At 39.2% G+C, this 16,836-nt stretch overlaps 1 protein-coding gene across 1 annotated transcript in view; it reads left to right on the top strand.

Annotated features, from left to right (window-relative positions):
* Positions 1-16,836, top strand: part of LOC134752621 (zinc finger protein 208-like) — a 39,626-nt gene that overhangs the window by 4,943 nt on the left and 17,847 nt on the right. The window contains exons 5-18 of the mRNA XM_063688291.1: positions 274-372; positions 488-574; positions 783-835; positions 2,284-2,415; positions 4,019-4,077; positions 5,830-5,941; positions 8,684-8,743; positions 8,956-9,062; positions 10,724-10,900; positions 11,891-12,011; positions 12,242-12,397; positions 13,676-13,793; positions 14,875-15,019; positions 16,499-16,606. Coding sequence (XP_063544361.1) covers positions 274-372; positions 488-574; positions 783-835; positions 2,284-2,415; positions 4,019-4,077; positions 5,830-5,941; positions 8,684-8,743; positions 8,956-9,062; positions 10,724-10,900; positions 11,891-12,011; positions 12,242-12,397; positions 13,676-13,793; positions 14,875-15,019; positions 16,499-16,606 — 1,534 coding nt within the window. The remainder of the gene's footprint in view (positions 1-273; positions 373-487; positions 575-782; positions 836-2,283; positions 2,416-4,018; positions 4,078-5,829; positions 5,942-8,683; positions 8,744-8,955; positions 9,063-10,723; positions 10,901-11,890; positions 12,012-12,241; positions 12,398-13,675; positions 13,794-14,874; positions 15,020-16,498; positions 16,607-16,836) is intronic.

Below are 16,836 nucleotides of genomic sequence, written 5' to 3' on the forward strand. Positions count from 1 at the left end.
TATCTTTTAAGTTATACGTTTTAATTAACAACTCACGGATTTAAACTTTCACGATTTTTACTCATTATTATTTACAACGACGGGACTTAATCGCGTAAAATAAGTTTTAAACGCCGTCCTCGAAACGTCGGAGGTAAATTTAAAACTTATTTTACGCGATTAAGTCCCGTCGTTGTTAATGTTAATTAACAACTAACAAAATATGGACCATGTATGTCTGAAATAAATTAATTTGATTATATTTATTTATTTATTTATATATATTTATTTTAGGATACGCCAATTTTAAATGGCTCAAAGGCCATCTTAAAGCAGCCCACGATAAACCTAAGAAGCCTCCAGCAGAAAGCAATAACGACGATGCAAAGGATGGTAAGTGACTTACACATTATTTTAGTAATAGCATGTATTAGGTATAAGGTACTATTATAGATTTACAATCTGAATTAATATTATAAATTTATAACACTGTATTACGTTATTTTAGAATTAGAATCGCAAACACCGTCTGAGCAGTCTCCAGTGGCCAAAAGAACTAGAAGTAACGATAAGAAAAATAACGAGGCTGATAAAGGTTTGCTTTTCGTTATTTTGACCCTTCTGCCATAGGCATAAGCAAGTTAATATAAACCTTACTTGAAAGCTTGAAGATTACATTTACAGATCCATAGCATAACACTTAGGTAAAAGCGTTTTCGACTTGTAACGTGTAAATCTTTATGTGTCAGAACCTCAGAACAGTCGCGGGTGCATTACATTTCATTTATGATATTTTCTTTAAGATGAGACAGCAAAGTCAGAGAAAGAACCTGCAAAATCAGTGGAACCTGAAAATGTAAGTTAAATAAATTTGTATATTTGTTCGTTTTTACATTATTTATTACATTAGAAAGTTACATTGCTAACTATGTACTGTGTAGAAATGTAGTGTTGGGTTTCTGCGAGCCTACCGCGAACCACGTTCGACGTGTTCCCTCTCTGTCGCTCTTGTAAATTCGTACGTAAGTGTGACAGGGAGGCAACACGTCGAACGTGGTTCTCGTTAAGCCCTCTGATGCTGAGTAAGGTTGCCAGAGCTCCCAGAATAAGCGTTCGCCGGGAGGACCTATATGTGGTATTTTCTATAAAAAGGGACCTTATTGTCGATGGCGCTAACGCCATTATTAACGATGCTCCGATATAAATAAAATGCCGCGCGAAGCTGTGCGGCGTAAGCGCCATCGACAATAAGGTCCCTTTTCATAGAAAATGCCCCATATTTGTCCCCTAAGCTGTCTATACAAACTACAAACTTTGTATAAAATATTTAGGTCACTACGGTTTCACTCAAATTTTTAATCGCTTTTGGCGACATGATTCGGACTCTTCGGGAGTCCTTCCTCAGGCACGAGTGTCCGCGGCGGCTCTACTCCGTGCACTCACTCCAGTGTCGCCAAAAGCGACTAAAAATAATAGTGAAACCGTAGTGATCTAAATATTTTGAAATATGTCTGATGAGAGTTTAAACATTGTATACTTTTAAATGGTTGACAACTCGGATGTGAAACCTTTGCTGTTGCAAGAGTCTATTTTCACCTCAGCAGCTCGAACAAGCCTACTTTCGTCACTCCCTGCTCCCTGGAGTGCCACTTGCCTCACTCCAGGGAGTGAAACAAAGTAGCTTTTTAATTTAATGAAGGGCGTGAATGAACTAGCTGCCACTTCATACTTTTATTACATTTTTTTTTTGTTTTTTTTTTTGTATTATTCTGTGTAGTTCGAATTACATTTTAACCTTTAATATGTTCTCACTACTGAGGTGAAAAATTATGTGTGCAACACGAGAGCAAAGTTATTTTACATCTCGTGTTTTTGAGTACCGAGAAAACGAAAGATTCTATAATTGAAATATAATTGAATTCTAAGTTAGAATCTTGAGCTGAGCATAAACACTTGCAAGAAAAACCAACTTTTCTCTCTTGTTGCACAAATAACTATTTCAAACCTCTAGCCGCGTACAAGTCAAAACTTACCGAGACAAATGCCATTTTGTTTTTTTTTCGTGAATGGAAGACCTTGTAGGACTTATTAGGCCTCACAAAGACTGTCGATAAGCTTGTTTACCACCATCGTGGTAAAAATTAGTTATTTGTTTTACAAGGGGGCAAAGTTGTTGTTTATTAATACTCGAGCTAGCGAAAGAGTCCAAAATTAAACAACGAGCGTAGCGAGTGGTTCGAAAAAAGCCTCTACGAGCTGGTCTGGTGAAAAATAGTTACATATTTCAGTGTCTATTAATTTTAGGATAACCAGGAATGCAAAATGGAAATTAAGTTAGAAATAAAGCAAGAAGCATTAGATACAAGCGACGAAGAAGCGATATGGATCGTGCATACTGACGATACGCCGGCCGACCAGCTACACTCGCTTCTGCATGTAAGTTTTTGGCATAGACAAAAGAATATTGGAATTCACTAGCTTTATTTCTTTGAACGCTTTATGTCATACACACAAACATCACTCAAACGCCAAGATCCCAGGCGCAAGGGACCTAATGTAAAACCAAACACCTATAGTTGTCCTTAGCGCTGTGGGCACGACTAGTATGAATTTTTAGGCCACACACCCTAATCCATAAATAAATAAATATTATAGGACATTCTTACACAGATTGACTAAGTCCCACGGTAAGCCCAAGGAGGCTTGTGTTATGGGTACTCAGACAACGATATGTATAATATATAAATACAAATGCCCTTACCGGGATTCGAACCCAGGACCATCGGCTTCACAGGCAGGGTCACTACCCACTGGGCAAGACCGGTCGTCAAACCGGTCGGGCCCCTAATCTGTTAAACAAAAGCTTTTGTTTCTTTTGTTCAGCGGTTATATACCAATGCTACTGCTACTGACTGAACGGGAACAAACTCGTTTAAATAGAAACTTTACCGTCCTATTTATATGGTTCAAATTTATGTAACAGCTCATTCTGGCCACACAGGCAACCGATCGTCCTTCATTACCCAAACTAGTTATCTCAGACTGAGCTGTTACATAAATTTGAACCTTAATACTATCACGATTAGTTGCTTTTTGACGACATGGTTGCTTTGGCGCTCGGCACGCGACTATGGCGCCTCTCCATAAAAGAAACAAAGGCTTTTGTTTAACGGATTAGGGTTTGAGGCCTAAAAATCATTTGAGAAAATTCATATGATGATATGTATAAAAAGGTCAAACTTAGGGCTTGTTTACACAATATTAGTGTTTAGCGCGAGTTTATACATCTGCTACTTGATGTATGCAGGGGTGCTCATCATCATCATCATCATCATATATAAGAGTTGGATTCGTGTCGGTGGAGTGATTTCCATGTGTGTCGGTCCTCTGCCTTCTCCTTGACAGCCTGATACGACATCGTTGAGTTTTTCCTTTACTTGATATATGTATGTTCTCCTTGGTCTCCCCCCTCCGTCTTCTTGCCTCAACTCTCCCTTCAATACCAGCAATAGGGTATTTGACTGTATTTAAAATAAAAAAAATTACACCATGTATGTTTTTTTTTTTGCAATGTAATTAATAAGATTAATTGTATAAGTAAGTATAAAATAAATTGCTGTGCCCTTACAGGGTCTGTATTCTTGTAATTTGTAATACTATGAGCAATAAATATGTTTGAGTTTGAGAATAAAGCACCAAAAGATTAATATAGAAACGTAGGCCGCAGTTATTTTTGGAAACAATTTCTATTTTAAAACCCGTATAAAACTATAAAGAGTAGGTGATTTGATTGTGACGTCACATGTTAGTGTTTCATATAAATTCCATAGTAGCAAAATCGTTTTGACAGTTCGAAAAAAGAAACTGATTTGACTAGTAGTCAAATACCCTATAGCAATGGCAGGGGTGCTAAGCTAATAGTTTTACTGACTGGGGCCATTTAAACGGTAGGTATAAGTTCCACGCCACCATCTTCTGAATATAGTCATAAGAAAATTATATACCTACAGCAATTTTAAATCGCCCCTCTGGATTCTAGGGTGATGAAAAAAGCGAGGATGCAGTGTTCAAGAAACCGCAGAAATGTGCCAAATGCAGGTAGAACGTGTATCAACATTCATAAGCTAATATCTGCCATACCTGGCTCATTAATACTTATAAAGCGAATCGTCGCCTGTATTTTCATCAGCATTACCTCATTCTTATTTATTAATAGTACATTACGATACAAGTGCGAAAAATAGGAAATTCGAAATGAGTGGCGATAAATTAAAACGACCGAAGGGAGGGTTTTAAATTGACACGAGTTGCGAATTACCTATTCGCACATGTATCGTAGGTACAACGTTTTACAGTAAGTAAAACGCCTTTCAATGTTCGACGTAGTTTCGTAATGTGCTAATTATCGCACTAGTGCGGTAAAGTAACCCCATATGTACTGTAAAATCCGTTTTTAATACAGTTGCTCAAAAAGTGCTACTTTACGTAGCTGTTTAGCGTGCGGAAAGTTGGTTTTCGCGAACTAGTGCTTTTTACTTTCCAATTTTTTTAAATTTATACCTGTTCCAATTCATGACTACTTATTGATGAGTGTTAATATTAGTTTCCTTTAAACGTCGTAATCAACATAAAAACCTACTGTTAGTGTAAGTATACGAAAAATATACATATTTTATAATTTAATTACTTACCTCATCATCATTATAACACGATTTTTTATTTAATATTGAATATTGAAAAACCGTTCTTAATAAGTTGTCTGAATGGAACGGAATAGCTGCCGAAACGCCTGTCAAGTAGAGGCGTTTTTTCTTACTTTAACTACCTACTAAGAGGCGTTTTATGTATCCAAAGTTTTTATTCTTTACTTGTTGTTTTTATTATTTTTTCGCAACTGTATTAAAAAACGTCGTTCGATACACGTGCGGAAATGTCATTGACATACTTTCCGCACTAGCATCGAAATGGACTATTAAGCTAACTGTGCAAGAGGCTGCAATGACGTGGCAGCGACAAAGTTTTAATTATTAGAATTATTTATGTAAAGTACGAGTATATGTCATTCTTTGGTTTGGATTTGATATTTTGTAAGAAGTAGTCAATTTGAGTTAGAAATCATCCTGTAGGCTGTAGACATACATACATACATAGGTATAGATATTATGTTTATAGTAATATAATAAACTAGCTTTCGCCCGCGACTTCGTCTGCGTGGAGTTAGTATTTTGGGTAGCTTTTTTTTTAATCCAAACTGCTTTTTATTGATTCCCTATACCAACTTCCTTATATCCTTATCCGTCTTATTTGAGAAACAATTATAACTTCTAACGCCTTGATAAAATGTCAAGGCAATGATTCAATTTGAGCATAATAGTTACATCATTGTCAGGCGATGCATCAATTATCTCACTTTCGGGGTGGAAGTGAGATAATTTTAACCCTCTTAAGGGATGATTTCCGGAAAAAAAAACTATCCTATGTCCTTCCCCGGGACTCAAACTATCTATGTCAAATTTCAACTAAATCGGTTCAGCGGTTTAAGCGTGAAGAGGTAACACACAGACAGACTTTCGCATTTATAATATTAGTATCAATAGAGTAAACATCGTCTTTTTTCATCAAAATCAACTCTGATTTTTTAGTACATTATGCTTATCTACGCTGTTTTTTAAGTACGAAACTATAATTTGTGACGTTTTCAATCAAAAGGTACCACATTGTCGGTTGTCGATAAGGTTGATTTCTAATTGAAGCTATATGGAAATAGTGCCTTACTGACAAGCGACAACAAGTACCCTTTTGGTTGAAAATGGCACATTTACATTTTTTTTAAACCAACTTTACTCGCAGTCAAATTATGGTGGATATGTCTACACATAAATGCAAAAGGCGAACCCGGAAACGGAAATGCTCGGGCAAGGACGAAAATTTCACTTTGTCCTCTCAGAAGGACACTGTAAAGGTACGTTAGATGAAGTTTGGAGTCAACAAAGATAGGTAAGTGTGCTATATCACCTAATCATCATACTAACTGCGACATCTGTAGATCAGTAGAAGATGTCTATCACATTCTAGTAGAGTGTAGTAGAAATCGCGCCCTTAGGGAGGCGCTCATAACTTCAGCTAATCTAATGCCATATGACATCGGTGCATTTATACACATTCTTGGTAACCCAACATCGGACACGGCACAAACGGTGTATAGATTGGCTGAAGTTAGGCTTAATAAATAGATTATAGTTGTTCTGAAATTATAAGATGCGGACTTAATAGGGCCGATATGTACAACAGTATAAAGGTCCTGTAAAATAATAAATTAAAAAAAAAAAAAAAAAAAAAAAAAACATACTAAATGTTAATACTGTTGAAGTAAAACTATGAAAACGGATTATATCGCGTATATTGAATTTATAATACATCCCGACGTTTCGAACTCTTTACAGCGTTCGTGGTCAACGGGTGACCCGTTGACCACCCGTTCATAGTTTTATTTCATGAGTAACTTTGTTGCACATCAATGACATGTTGTCTATCGACGACATTCATTGCTATGCAGACGACAGTACTGGGGATGCCTATTACGCAGGCCGTGCCAACATCCCTCGTTCCGTGGTGCTAGAGAGTCGTGAAAAGCTTGTGTCGGATATTGAGGGCACTCTATCCAGAGTTTCGGTGTGGGGCCGGGACAATTTAGTGCGATTCAACCCCACCAAGACACAAGTTTGCGCGTTTACCGCTAAGAAAACCCCATTTACTGTGGTCCCACAGTTCGAAGGCACAGCCCTTACCATGTCAGGGAGTATTGGGATCCTCGGTGTCGACATTTCCAGTGACGTCCAATTCCGTAGCCACCTGGAAGGGAAGGCTGATCTGGCATCCAAAAAACTCGGTGTGCTCAATAAAGCACGGCGATACTTTACTCCGGGGCAAAGACTGCTGCTATATAAATCGCAAGTCAGACCCCATATGGAGTACTGCTGTCACCTTTGGGCAGGAGCACCTGGATGCCAGCTTGGACCCTTCGACTCAGTCCAAAGGCGCGCTGTACGAATCGTCGACGATCCCAAACTCACAAGCGGTATCGAACCTTTAAGTCTAAGGAGAGACTTCGCCTCCTTGTGTGTGTTCTACCGCTTGTACAATGGGCTGTGCTCTGAAGAATTGTTTGACATGATGCCAACGGCCGCTTTCTATCACCGCACCGCTCGCCATCGGCAGGGTGTTCATCCTCACACCCTAGCACCTAAATGGTCGCGTACTGTGCGGTTTAAGAGGAATTTCCTCCCGCGTACGCTTCGGCTGTGGAATGAGCTCCCTGCCGAGGTTTTCCCGAGGGGCTACAGTATGGGGTTCTTCAAAAAAGGAGTGTACAGGTTTTTAAAGGGTCGGCAACGCGCGTGTAATATCTCTGGTGTTGCAGGCGTTCATAGGCTACGGTAACTGCTTACCATCAGGCGGGCCGTATGCTTGATTGCCACCGACGTGGTATAAAAAAAAAAAAAAAAAAAAAAAAAAAAAAAAACTATCGCGGTAACCGAAGACAATATTATGTTAATACTGTTCCTAATTATACAGGCTGGCCAAAATCTATGTACATTCCCGTTGCCAGGGAGTTTTTGGGATTATACTGAGCAACTTTTACTATGGGACCAACCGCGAAATCGCGAAAAAAAATTTGGCTGTTTCATATATATTGGCTGGTCTATTTTCTATGGGAGGGTACCCTTTCTGAACTCTGGGAACACGGCAAAAAAACCTAGGCCCTACACTTGAAAGATTTTAAAGTTTTTAGGACCTGGGTTCGCACTTTCTCTCCTATTAACTGCCTTTGCACCGGCAGGGCAAACGGAGTTAATATTTAATACCTACTATGGGGATAAAAAGTATCCTATAAGGAAAAATTTATGTCTTATTGTGGTCTTATAGTAGACTATCCGTGAGCCAAATTTCATCGAAATCTGTTGAACCGTTTTGCGTGAATTAGGAACAAATATCCAAATATCTTACATAAAAGCTTTCATATTTATAATACAGTGATACAGTACTTTATTGGTAAAAGAAACATATACAATTACACGTCATTTCATTACTTAATTACTATTTACATTTTAATATACAATTTATAATAATAACATTCAGATCTACTTATAATCACGATCCTCAGTTATGAGGGAGCGACCACAGAAGGAGATAGATAATATTAATATTAATATTGTTGCTATTGTCATATAGGTACCGGCTTTGGGTCAATGATCTTACCGTATACTTGCGAATTCATCTATGCTGTAATAAGCTTTATCTAAAAGTAACAGTTTAAGTTTGTTTTTAAATATTGCATCAGTTAAATAATAAATATAATACTAGCGACCCGCCCCGGCTTCGCACGGGTGCAATGCTCATGTATTATACATATAAACATTCCTCTTCAATCACTATCTATTTAAAAAAAACGCATCAAAATCCGTTGCGTAGTTTTAAAGATTTAAGCATACATAGGGACAGACATCCATCCAGACAACGGGAAGCGACTTTGTTTTATACTATGTAGTGATAGTGATTAGGATAGAAATAAATTTAATTCTTTTTGCATTTTCGATATAGGTAGGTAGGTAGATGGTTAGAATTAAAGTTCCACCTACCCTCAATATATTTTTGAATGAAATGAAATGTCCCAAAACATCAAAAATTTCCTAATTTTTTACAGAGACCACAAGGTAGACCGAAACAAACTACGGACTTTGGTGACAATGATTTACTGGTACCGGTAAGTATAATATAATTAGCTTTAAACTATAACTACAGTGAATACTTTGGTTAACTGTACTTTGGTCCCCACTTCCCCAGTCATCAAGGTATATAATCTATAGAATCCATCTGTCACTGACAGACAGATTGTCAGTTACTTCCTCGGACTTTGTGCGTGAACTGTACATAGTAAAACAATTTTTTTTTCAGCAACAATGTGCATATTTTCAGAGGCCTCGTAAGAAGAAAGCCACAGAACCGACCTCAGATCCTCAGATCATGACGTGTCATAATTGTAACGAGTCCTACACATCCAAAGTACGATTGAAGTTTCACATGTAAGTTCATTGAGATATTATTACTATAAAGAAGCCATAGTAAACAATGTAATTGTCGCAATCACGCGAACAGAACGCCACGAAATTCACGGCGCTTACGCGTTTAGGTCGCGAGACTCACGCTCCGCTTCGATGGTTTGTTGTCAAAACGACAGCAACTCACAGCGCAAAATACTGGTTCTCTGTGCCGGTTCTACGTTAGTAATAATAATTTAATGTGTAAGTTATCCTTCTTGTAATGTACCTGTTTAAATATCAATAAAAGTTAGTTGAAATGAGTTTGTATCTGCATACTATTTATCAGCCTCTATATACTTCCCGCTCCTGGGCACGGGCCTTCTCTTATTGTACCTACAAGAGAATTGGGCTACAGATCCAGGTGTAATCTTAGGTCATACGTGCAAATTACCGACATATACAGGGGGGCTAAAAAATGAGTCCATTCCCGTTGCCAGGGAGGTTTTGGCATTATACTGGGCAACTTTTACTATGGGACCAACCACGAAATCGTGAAAATTATCCAAACGGGTAGTTATATATATTGTGATTTGGATCTACCCTTTCTAAAAAGTAAAACACTGCTAGTAATTAATTGAGTGAACTGCATAAACCCTAAAAAAAATAACACTAACGGGTATATATAAATTGAGTGATTCAGATCTACCCTCTTTGAAAAAATTAAACAAAACGGTGGAAATAAATTCAGTAATTTAGATATTCCCTTCACAAAAAGTAATACAAGCGGGTAGTATCAATTTAGTGATTTAGATCTGCCCTTTTTAACAAATAATATATATTTTTCTACTGCGACAATAAATAACTTTTTATTTAACGGGTAGTTATACATTTAGTGATTTATGTAGATCTACCTTTTCAAAAAACAACATACTGGTAGTTATACATTTAGTGATATTAGTGATTTAGATCTACTCTTTCCAAAAAGTAAAACACTTTTGTCACTTTTCTATTAATTAATTGAGTCAACTGGTTGAACCCCTAGAAAAACACTAACGGGTATTTATAAATTGGGTGATTTAGATCTACCCTTTTCAAAAAATATAACAAAGGGGTAGTAATCAATTAAGTGCGTCAAATCTACCCTCTTCGAAAAGGGTAGAAATAAATTCAGTAATTTAGATATTCTCTTTACAAAAAGTGAAACAAGCGGGTAGTAAATAATTCAGTGATTTCGTTCTACCGTTTTCAATTAATAATAATTTTAACGGGTAATTATAAATTAAGCGATTAAGATCTAACCTTAAAAAAATAACATACGGCTAGTAACGTTTGTATGTAATGTAATTCTATGAAAGCCAATTTTCAGCCCACCGTGCGACCTAGGTATAGGAATGAAATTAGAAATTGATATGACAATTATTATCGTGCATATTTCTGCATTCTAAATTTTATGATCTCCATCAAATCATAAAAAAGAAGTATGGTGATGGCTCATCAAAAAATGCTGACTATAGGTATTATAGTAATAGCTAATAACATAACCATGGTTAACAGTGAGTACAGTGACAAAAACAGTTGATTTACACGTGTTATCCACGATTATGTCCTGGACTACTTTACTTCAACTCTCTTTCAAATCAATATACCTACCGCCCTCGTTAAACAATATCTTACTCCCTTGTAACGAAAGTATCCCTTTCCAGGCAATTCCACGACAACACAGAGATGCTGAACGCCAACGGGCAGTACAGTTGTCTCGAGTGCCCCGGAGTCACTTTCATGACAGAGACAGAGCTATTTGACCATGTACACTTTCAACATGACAAGCAGAATCGCTATCAATGTCCTGTCAAGGATTGTGGGAAGACATTCTTTCTCAGGTATCCTGATAACTGACCTTTAGGGTCGTGTAACAAGTCAGGGACAGAGCTATTCGACCACATCCACTTCCAACATGACAAGCAGAATCGCTATCAATGTCCTGTCAAGGATTGTGGGTAGACATTCTTCCTCAGGTATCCAGATAACTTACCTTTAGGGTCCTGTTACAAGACAGGGACAAAGCTATTCGACCATGTGCACTTTCAACATGACAAGCAGAATCGCTATCAATGTCCTGTCAAGGATTGTGGGAAGACATTCTTTCTCAGATATCCTGATAACTGACCTTTAGGGTCGTGTAAAAAGTCAGGGACAGAGCTATTCGACCACATCCACTTCCAACATGACAAGCAGAATCGCTATCAATGTCCTGCCAAGGATTGTGGGTAGACATTCTTCCTCAGGTATCCAGATAACTTACCTTTAGGGTCCTGTTACAAGACAGGGACAAAGCTATTCGACCATGTCCACTTTCAACATGACAAGCAGAACCGCTATCAATGTCCTAGACATAGAAGACTGGTAATCTCTACTCTATCCTCCGGAGACCCTGCGTTTTTAGAGTTCCGTACCCAAAGGGTAAAAACGGGACCCTATTACTAAGACTCCACTGTCCGTCAGTCTGTCACCAGGCTGTATCTCATGAACCGTGACAGCTAGACAGTTGAAAATTTCTCAGATGATGTATTTCTGTTGCCGCTATAGTAACAAATACTAAAAAGTACGGAACCCTCGGTGGGCGAGTCCGACTCGCACTTGTCCGGTTTTATTTTATTTTATCGCTTGTCACCATGCCTGTCACGTTCTACCCAGTATGTAAGTGCGAAAGTGATGTGCATAGTAACAGGCGATAAAAATGAAATCATGCTGCGCCATAACAACATACATAACAACAAATACTAAAAAGTACCGAACCCTCGGTGCGCGAATCCGACTCGCACTTGTCCGGTTTTTTTCTCCTTGTTTTGTCTAACAAACATTTTTAACAGAGCGTCTCTGACGAAACATAGCCGCACGCACACAGACACACGCCGCTACGTTTGCGGCACTTGCGGCAAGAGATTCCTGGACAAACAGACTTTGGATGAACATGGAGTCACACATTTGCAGGTTCGTATCTACAATAGGGATGATAACACATGTTGAATTTTAAAACAAATAAAAATTGTCTGTTTCATACATTTTGGCTGGTCCATTTTCTATGAGGGTTAATAGGTTTTTCGCGATTTCGTGGTTGGTCCCATAGTAAAAGTTGCTCAGTATAATCCCAAAACCTCCCTAGCAACGGGAATGCACTTATTTTTTAGCCACCACGTATATAATTACTTTGTATTATCCAGATCAAACCATACCAATGCCATATTTGCATGAAGCAACTCACTCGCCGCTCTCGCTTGCGCATGCACATGCGCGCGCACGAGGAGTCTCTCTGTCCCGCTCTAGTGCCCGTCTGCGCCGCCTGCCGCCGCGCCTTCCAAAACGTTCCCGCCGCTGTGGTAAGTGAAACAGACGAACAAAAAACCGGCCAAGTACGAGTCGGACTCGCGCACGAAGGGTTCCGTACCATTACGCTAAAAACGGCAAAAAATCACGTTTGTTGTATGGGAGCCCCACTTAAATATTTATTTTATTCTGTTTTTAGTATTTGTTGTTATAGCGGAAACAGAAATACATCATCTGTGAAAATTTCAACTGTCTAGCTATCACGGTTCATGAGATACAGCCTGGTGACAGACGGACAGACAGACAGACAGACAGACGGACAGACAGACAGATAGACAGACAGACGGACGGACGGACGGACGGATGGTTTTTAGGGTTCCGTACCCAAAGGGTAAAAACGGGACCCTATTACTAAGACTCCGCTGTCCGTCTGTCTGTCTGTCACCAGGCTGTATCTCATGAACCGTGATAGCTAGACAGTTGAAATTTTCACAGATGATGTATTTCTGTTACCGCTATAACAACAAATACTAAAAACAGAATTATATAAATATTTAAATTGGGCTCCCATACAACAAACGTGTTTTTTTTTGCTATTTTTTTCCGTAATGGTTCGGAACCCTTCGTGCGCGAGTCCGACTCGCACTTGGCCGGTTTTTGCCCTTGGGTACGGAACCCTAAAAAGCGCGAAATACAATTTCCATTTGTGGCCACAACATTTTACATTACATTTCGCGTCTTAGTATTTCTTTGCCAATTATATGGTGTTAACCTTTTCGACGCCACCGAAGTGTCAAAACTGAAATTGAACTTTATGCATATGCATGTAGGTCTATGTTGCTCTGTCGTCTGTGACCGATTAATCGGTCTTTGGCGTTGAACCTACGGTGCGTATATATCGGTCATTGGCGTCCGAAAGGTTAATAGTTATTTGTTTTACGAGCGGGCCAAGTTGTTGTTTAACCTCTCGTGCTAATATTGATGCCCGTGCAAGCGAAAGATTCCAAAATTCGAAAAATGGAATCTTGAGCGTTGCGAGGGTTAAACAAATTTTGCCACCGAGTGAAACACAAAATTTTTCACCACAAGGAAAATACTAACTAAAATATCAAACAAAATCAAAGCAAATCGATTCAAAATACATGTTATTAAATATTTATCATTCAAAATCATTATTTAAAAGTCAATTCTACCAGCCTGTATAGGTATAAGGAAACGACTCAAAATTTGCATTTGATTACTTTGCCCCACATGTGAATAAAAAACAACTTTCACATCAGTTTTTGAAAAGCAAGCAGCTGGTGTGGTGAAAATGTTATTTGATGTAACAGGAGCATGTGAAGAAGTCACCAGAGTGTCTCGGGACATACGGTTGCGATTTGAACGAAGATGAGAAACCTGCCGCCGTGTTATCACCCACAAGTGGGCTAGTTCGACCCACACAGGAAGGTTCGTGCTTAGAGCGTTTTCACATTGTCCTCGCCGATATCGGATGTAGGATCCATCCGCGCAGTCAGGCCGCGGGGGCGCCCGGGCGCCGTCTCTAGCGCTCACACACTACAACAAGCATCATGCCTACACATAAATACGCACACAAACAAATATTGTCGGTCCGACAGCTGACGGGGGGCTCCGACATGGCTGAATTTATCGGAAGCGCCTTTCCGATATCAGATGTCGGAAGGCGCCTTTGACAAAAACAGTTGCAGGAGAGTGCCATTAGCAAGTCCGCCTTTTTGCGTTATTCATCGTTTTTTTACTAATTAATGATTTATTAAATGCATAAATAAATACAGAGAAACATATATCTTACATTTTACTTCCTTCCGTCATCCGATATCGGATCGGACAGTGTGAAAACGCTCTTACAAACTTTTATTATTACAAGCTTGATTCGACTTGCCATGTTACCATCTTGGAAGCTCAATTTGACCCACTTCTCGATTTCCAATTGAGCATACATATATAAATCGGATGACAATGCAATATTATGATGACATGAAGCTGATCTGATGACGGAGACAGGAGGAGGTGGCCATGGAAACTCTGTCATAAAACAACACAAACTAATTGGGTCGTTAGAATTGTCTCGATGAGTATTAGTTGCCTGTGGAAAGAAAAGTACAGGCAGCGATAAAAGCTTGTACCAAATTTTTTTTTTCCAGAAACATAGTTTTGTTTTCCCGGCCTAGCGCCAGGGTCCGCTTTCCTACTCAATCTTCTCCACTTTGCCCGGTCTTCGGCATCCTCAGGTTTGAGATTCTCTTGCATGTCCGCTATCACGACGTCCAGCCAGCGCTTCTTAGGCCTACTATTACTTACTTACTTACTTACTACTTACTTACTTCGCTGGCTCAGCGACCCGAAGTGGATCTTTGCCTCCGATACTAGGTTTCGCCATTCGTTCCTATCCTGTGCGATCCGACGCTATTCAGCCGCCTGGATGTCACATAGGTCCTTCTGGACCTCATCGATCCACCGGTACCTAGGCCTCAAGGCCTACTATTGATTTAGATTATTTCTCTAATAGAACCACCGGGTCAACAGTTTTGCATAGAACGCGAAGCCCAATGCGCCGGCGCCGCCGCGCTTTTGGCGCCACTTCCGACGTCCTTGCGCGCCGTCGTTCGTGCAGTCAAAGTAGATAAGGCCTTCCGCTGCGAGTTTTGCGAGGAGTACGTATTATGTTTTTAAATCCTGTATACCGTCAACCGGGGTGAATAGGGATGGCTGGGGTGAAAAGGGACAAAACTTAAAATGTGATTTACCTTCCAATTTCTTAAAAAATAGTTACAGAAATTGTATCATACAAAATCAACTATTATTTTCAATTGTATGATATAATTTGTGTGACTATTTTTTAATAAATTATCAGGTAAATCACACTTTACGTTTTATCTCTATTTACCTCAGCTATCCCTATTCACCCTGGTTGACGGTACTTGTATATGTCGGCGGCAGATCGTGAAATTCCTAGGCATATCTAATAAAAGGTTTGTCTCGTTCCACGAGTTGACGGAGCCCCGCTACGCGGGGCTCCTATTTCTGCACAGTTTTCCCTTCGGACATCTGAAGCAACCTAACGAACCTGTCCTACCTATCTATTGGTTTACTACCGTCAAAAAATTACGCAGGAACATTACGATCTGCCTGATCTTTTTACGATCGGCCGCCGGCATATAGATACTTAACAAATCAACTTGCACACCATGGCATTTATGCCTGTACCAACCCCTAGTATCGACTCACCAGCAGCATTCCCTCTATGCCACGCACCATATGTGCGCCCCTATTACACCCAATACTACACACTGTAGACACACTATAAAAATATACTACTACTAGTTTTTGCCCGCGACTTCGTCTGCGTGAAATCAGTAATAGCAGCTAGAGTAAGTTTAGCGCCTGGAGAAAGTCTTATAGCAATCATTCAATTTGAGCATAATATGCACACATATTATCAGGCAACTCACTAATTATCTCAATTACACCATGATTCCACCTTGCTTTTTACCCTCTTAAGGGATGATTTTCGGGATAAAAACTATTCTATGTCCTTCCCCGGAACTCAAACTATCTCTATGCTAAATTTCAACTAAATCAGTTCAGCGGTTTAAGCGTGAAGAGGTAACACACAGACATACAGACAGACAGACTTTCGCATTTATAATATTAGTATGGATTAAGCAGTATTTTTAGGTCACTTCACACCTGAGAGAAAATATATTTCTCGACCACTGTACTAATTAGAGTTCATCCATTAATTACGTCACACGAATTTCGAGGTTTTTCGACCCCTCCTTGTCACACTTGGTTACATTTGGCAAACCCCTCCCCCCTGGTGTGACGTCACATTTTTTCAATGAAATCGGCAAATCGAATTTAAAAGTATTATTAATATTTTATCAAAATATTTTTTCGTACTTTTATAACCCAAAATAGATAGGCAAAGAAAATTTTATGATTAAAAACGATTATCGTTCCAAAAACTTGTTACAGCGAATAAAATAATTTAAATAAGTTAAAGTGACGTCACAAAGGTACTCCCCCCTCCCCCTTGTCACAACATGTCACATTTTCGTGACCCCCCCCCCCCTAAACGTGTGTTGTAATTAATGGATGACCCCTTATGTGAGTGTGAATTTTCATTGTAGCGTGTTTTACTTGGAGGAGGATTTGAACAACCACCGAACTATCCATAAAGGGGTGAAGAACCCTTTCACTTGCCACATCTGCAAAGTCAGCTTCGCTACTTATTCTAGGTAATTCAGAGTTGTTCACAAAGGAGAGAACTTAAGTCAGCTTTGTTACTAACTCAAGGTATGTATGCTAAGCGGATCATATAGGGGAGATCCCATTCACCTGAGATATATATGCAAAAATAGCTATGTTACAAACTCTTGACATGATTTATTATTCACAACGAAGGGACTTGTCCCGTGGTCTCGGAGAAGACTGGCTAAAGTTGACATCAACATCGTCTAGACGCGCG

The sequence above is a fragment of the Cydia strobilella genome, chromosome 25 (assembly GCF_947568885.1).
Source record: "Cydia strobilella chromosome 25, ilCydStro3.1, whole genome shotgun sequence".
Taxonomy (NCBI): domain Eukaryota; kingdom Metazoa; phylum Arthropoda; class Insecta; order Lepidoptera; family Tortricidae; genus Cydia; species Cydia strobilella.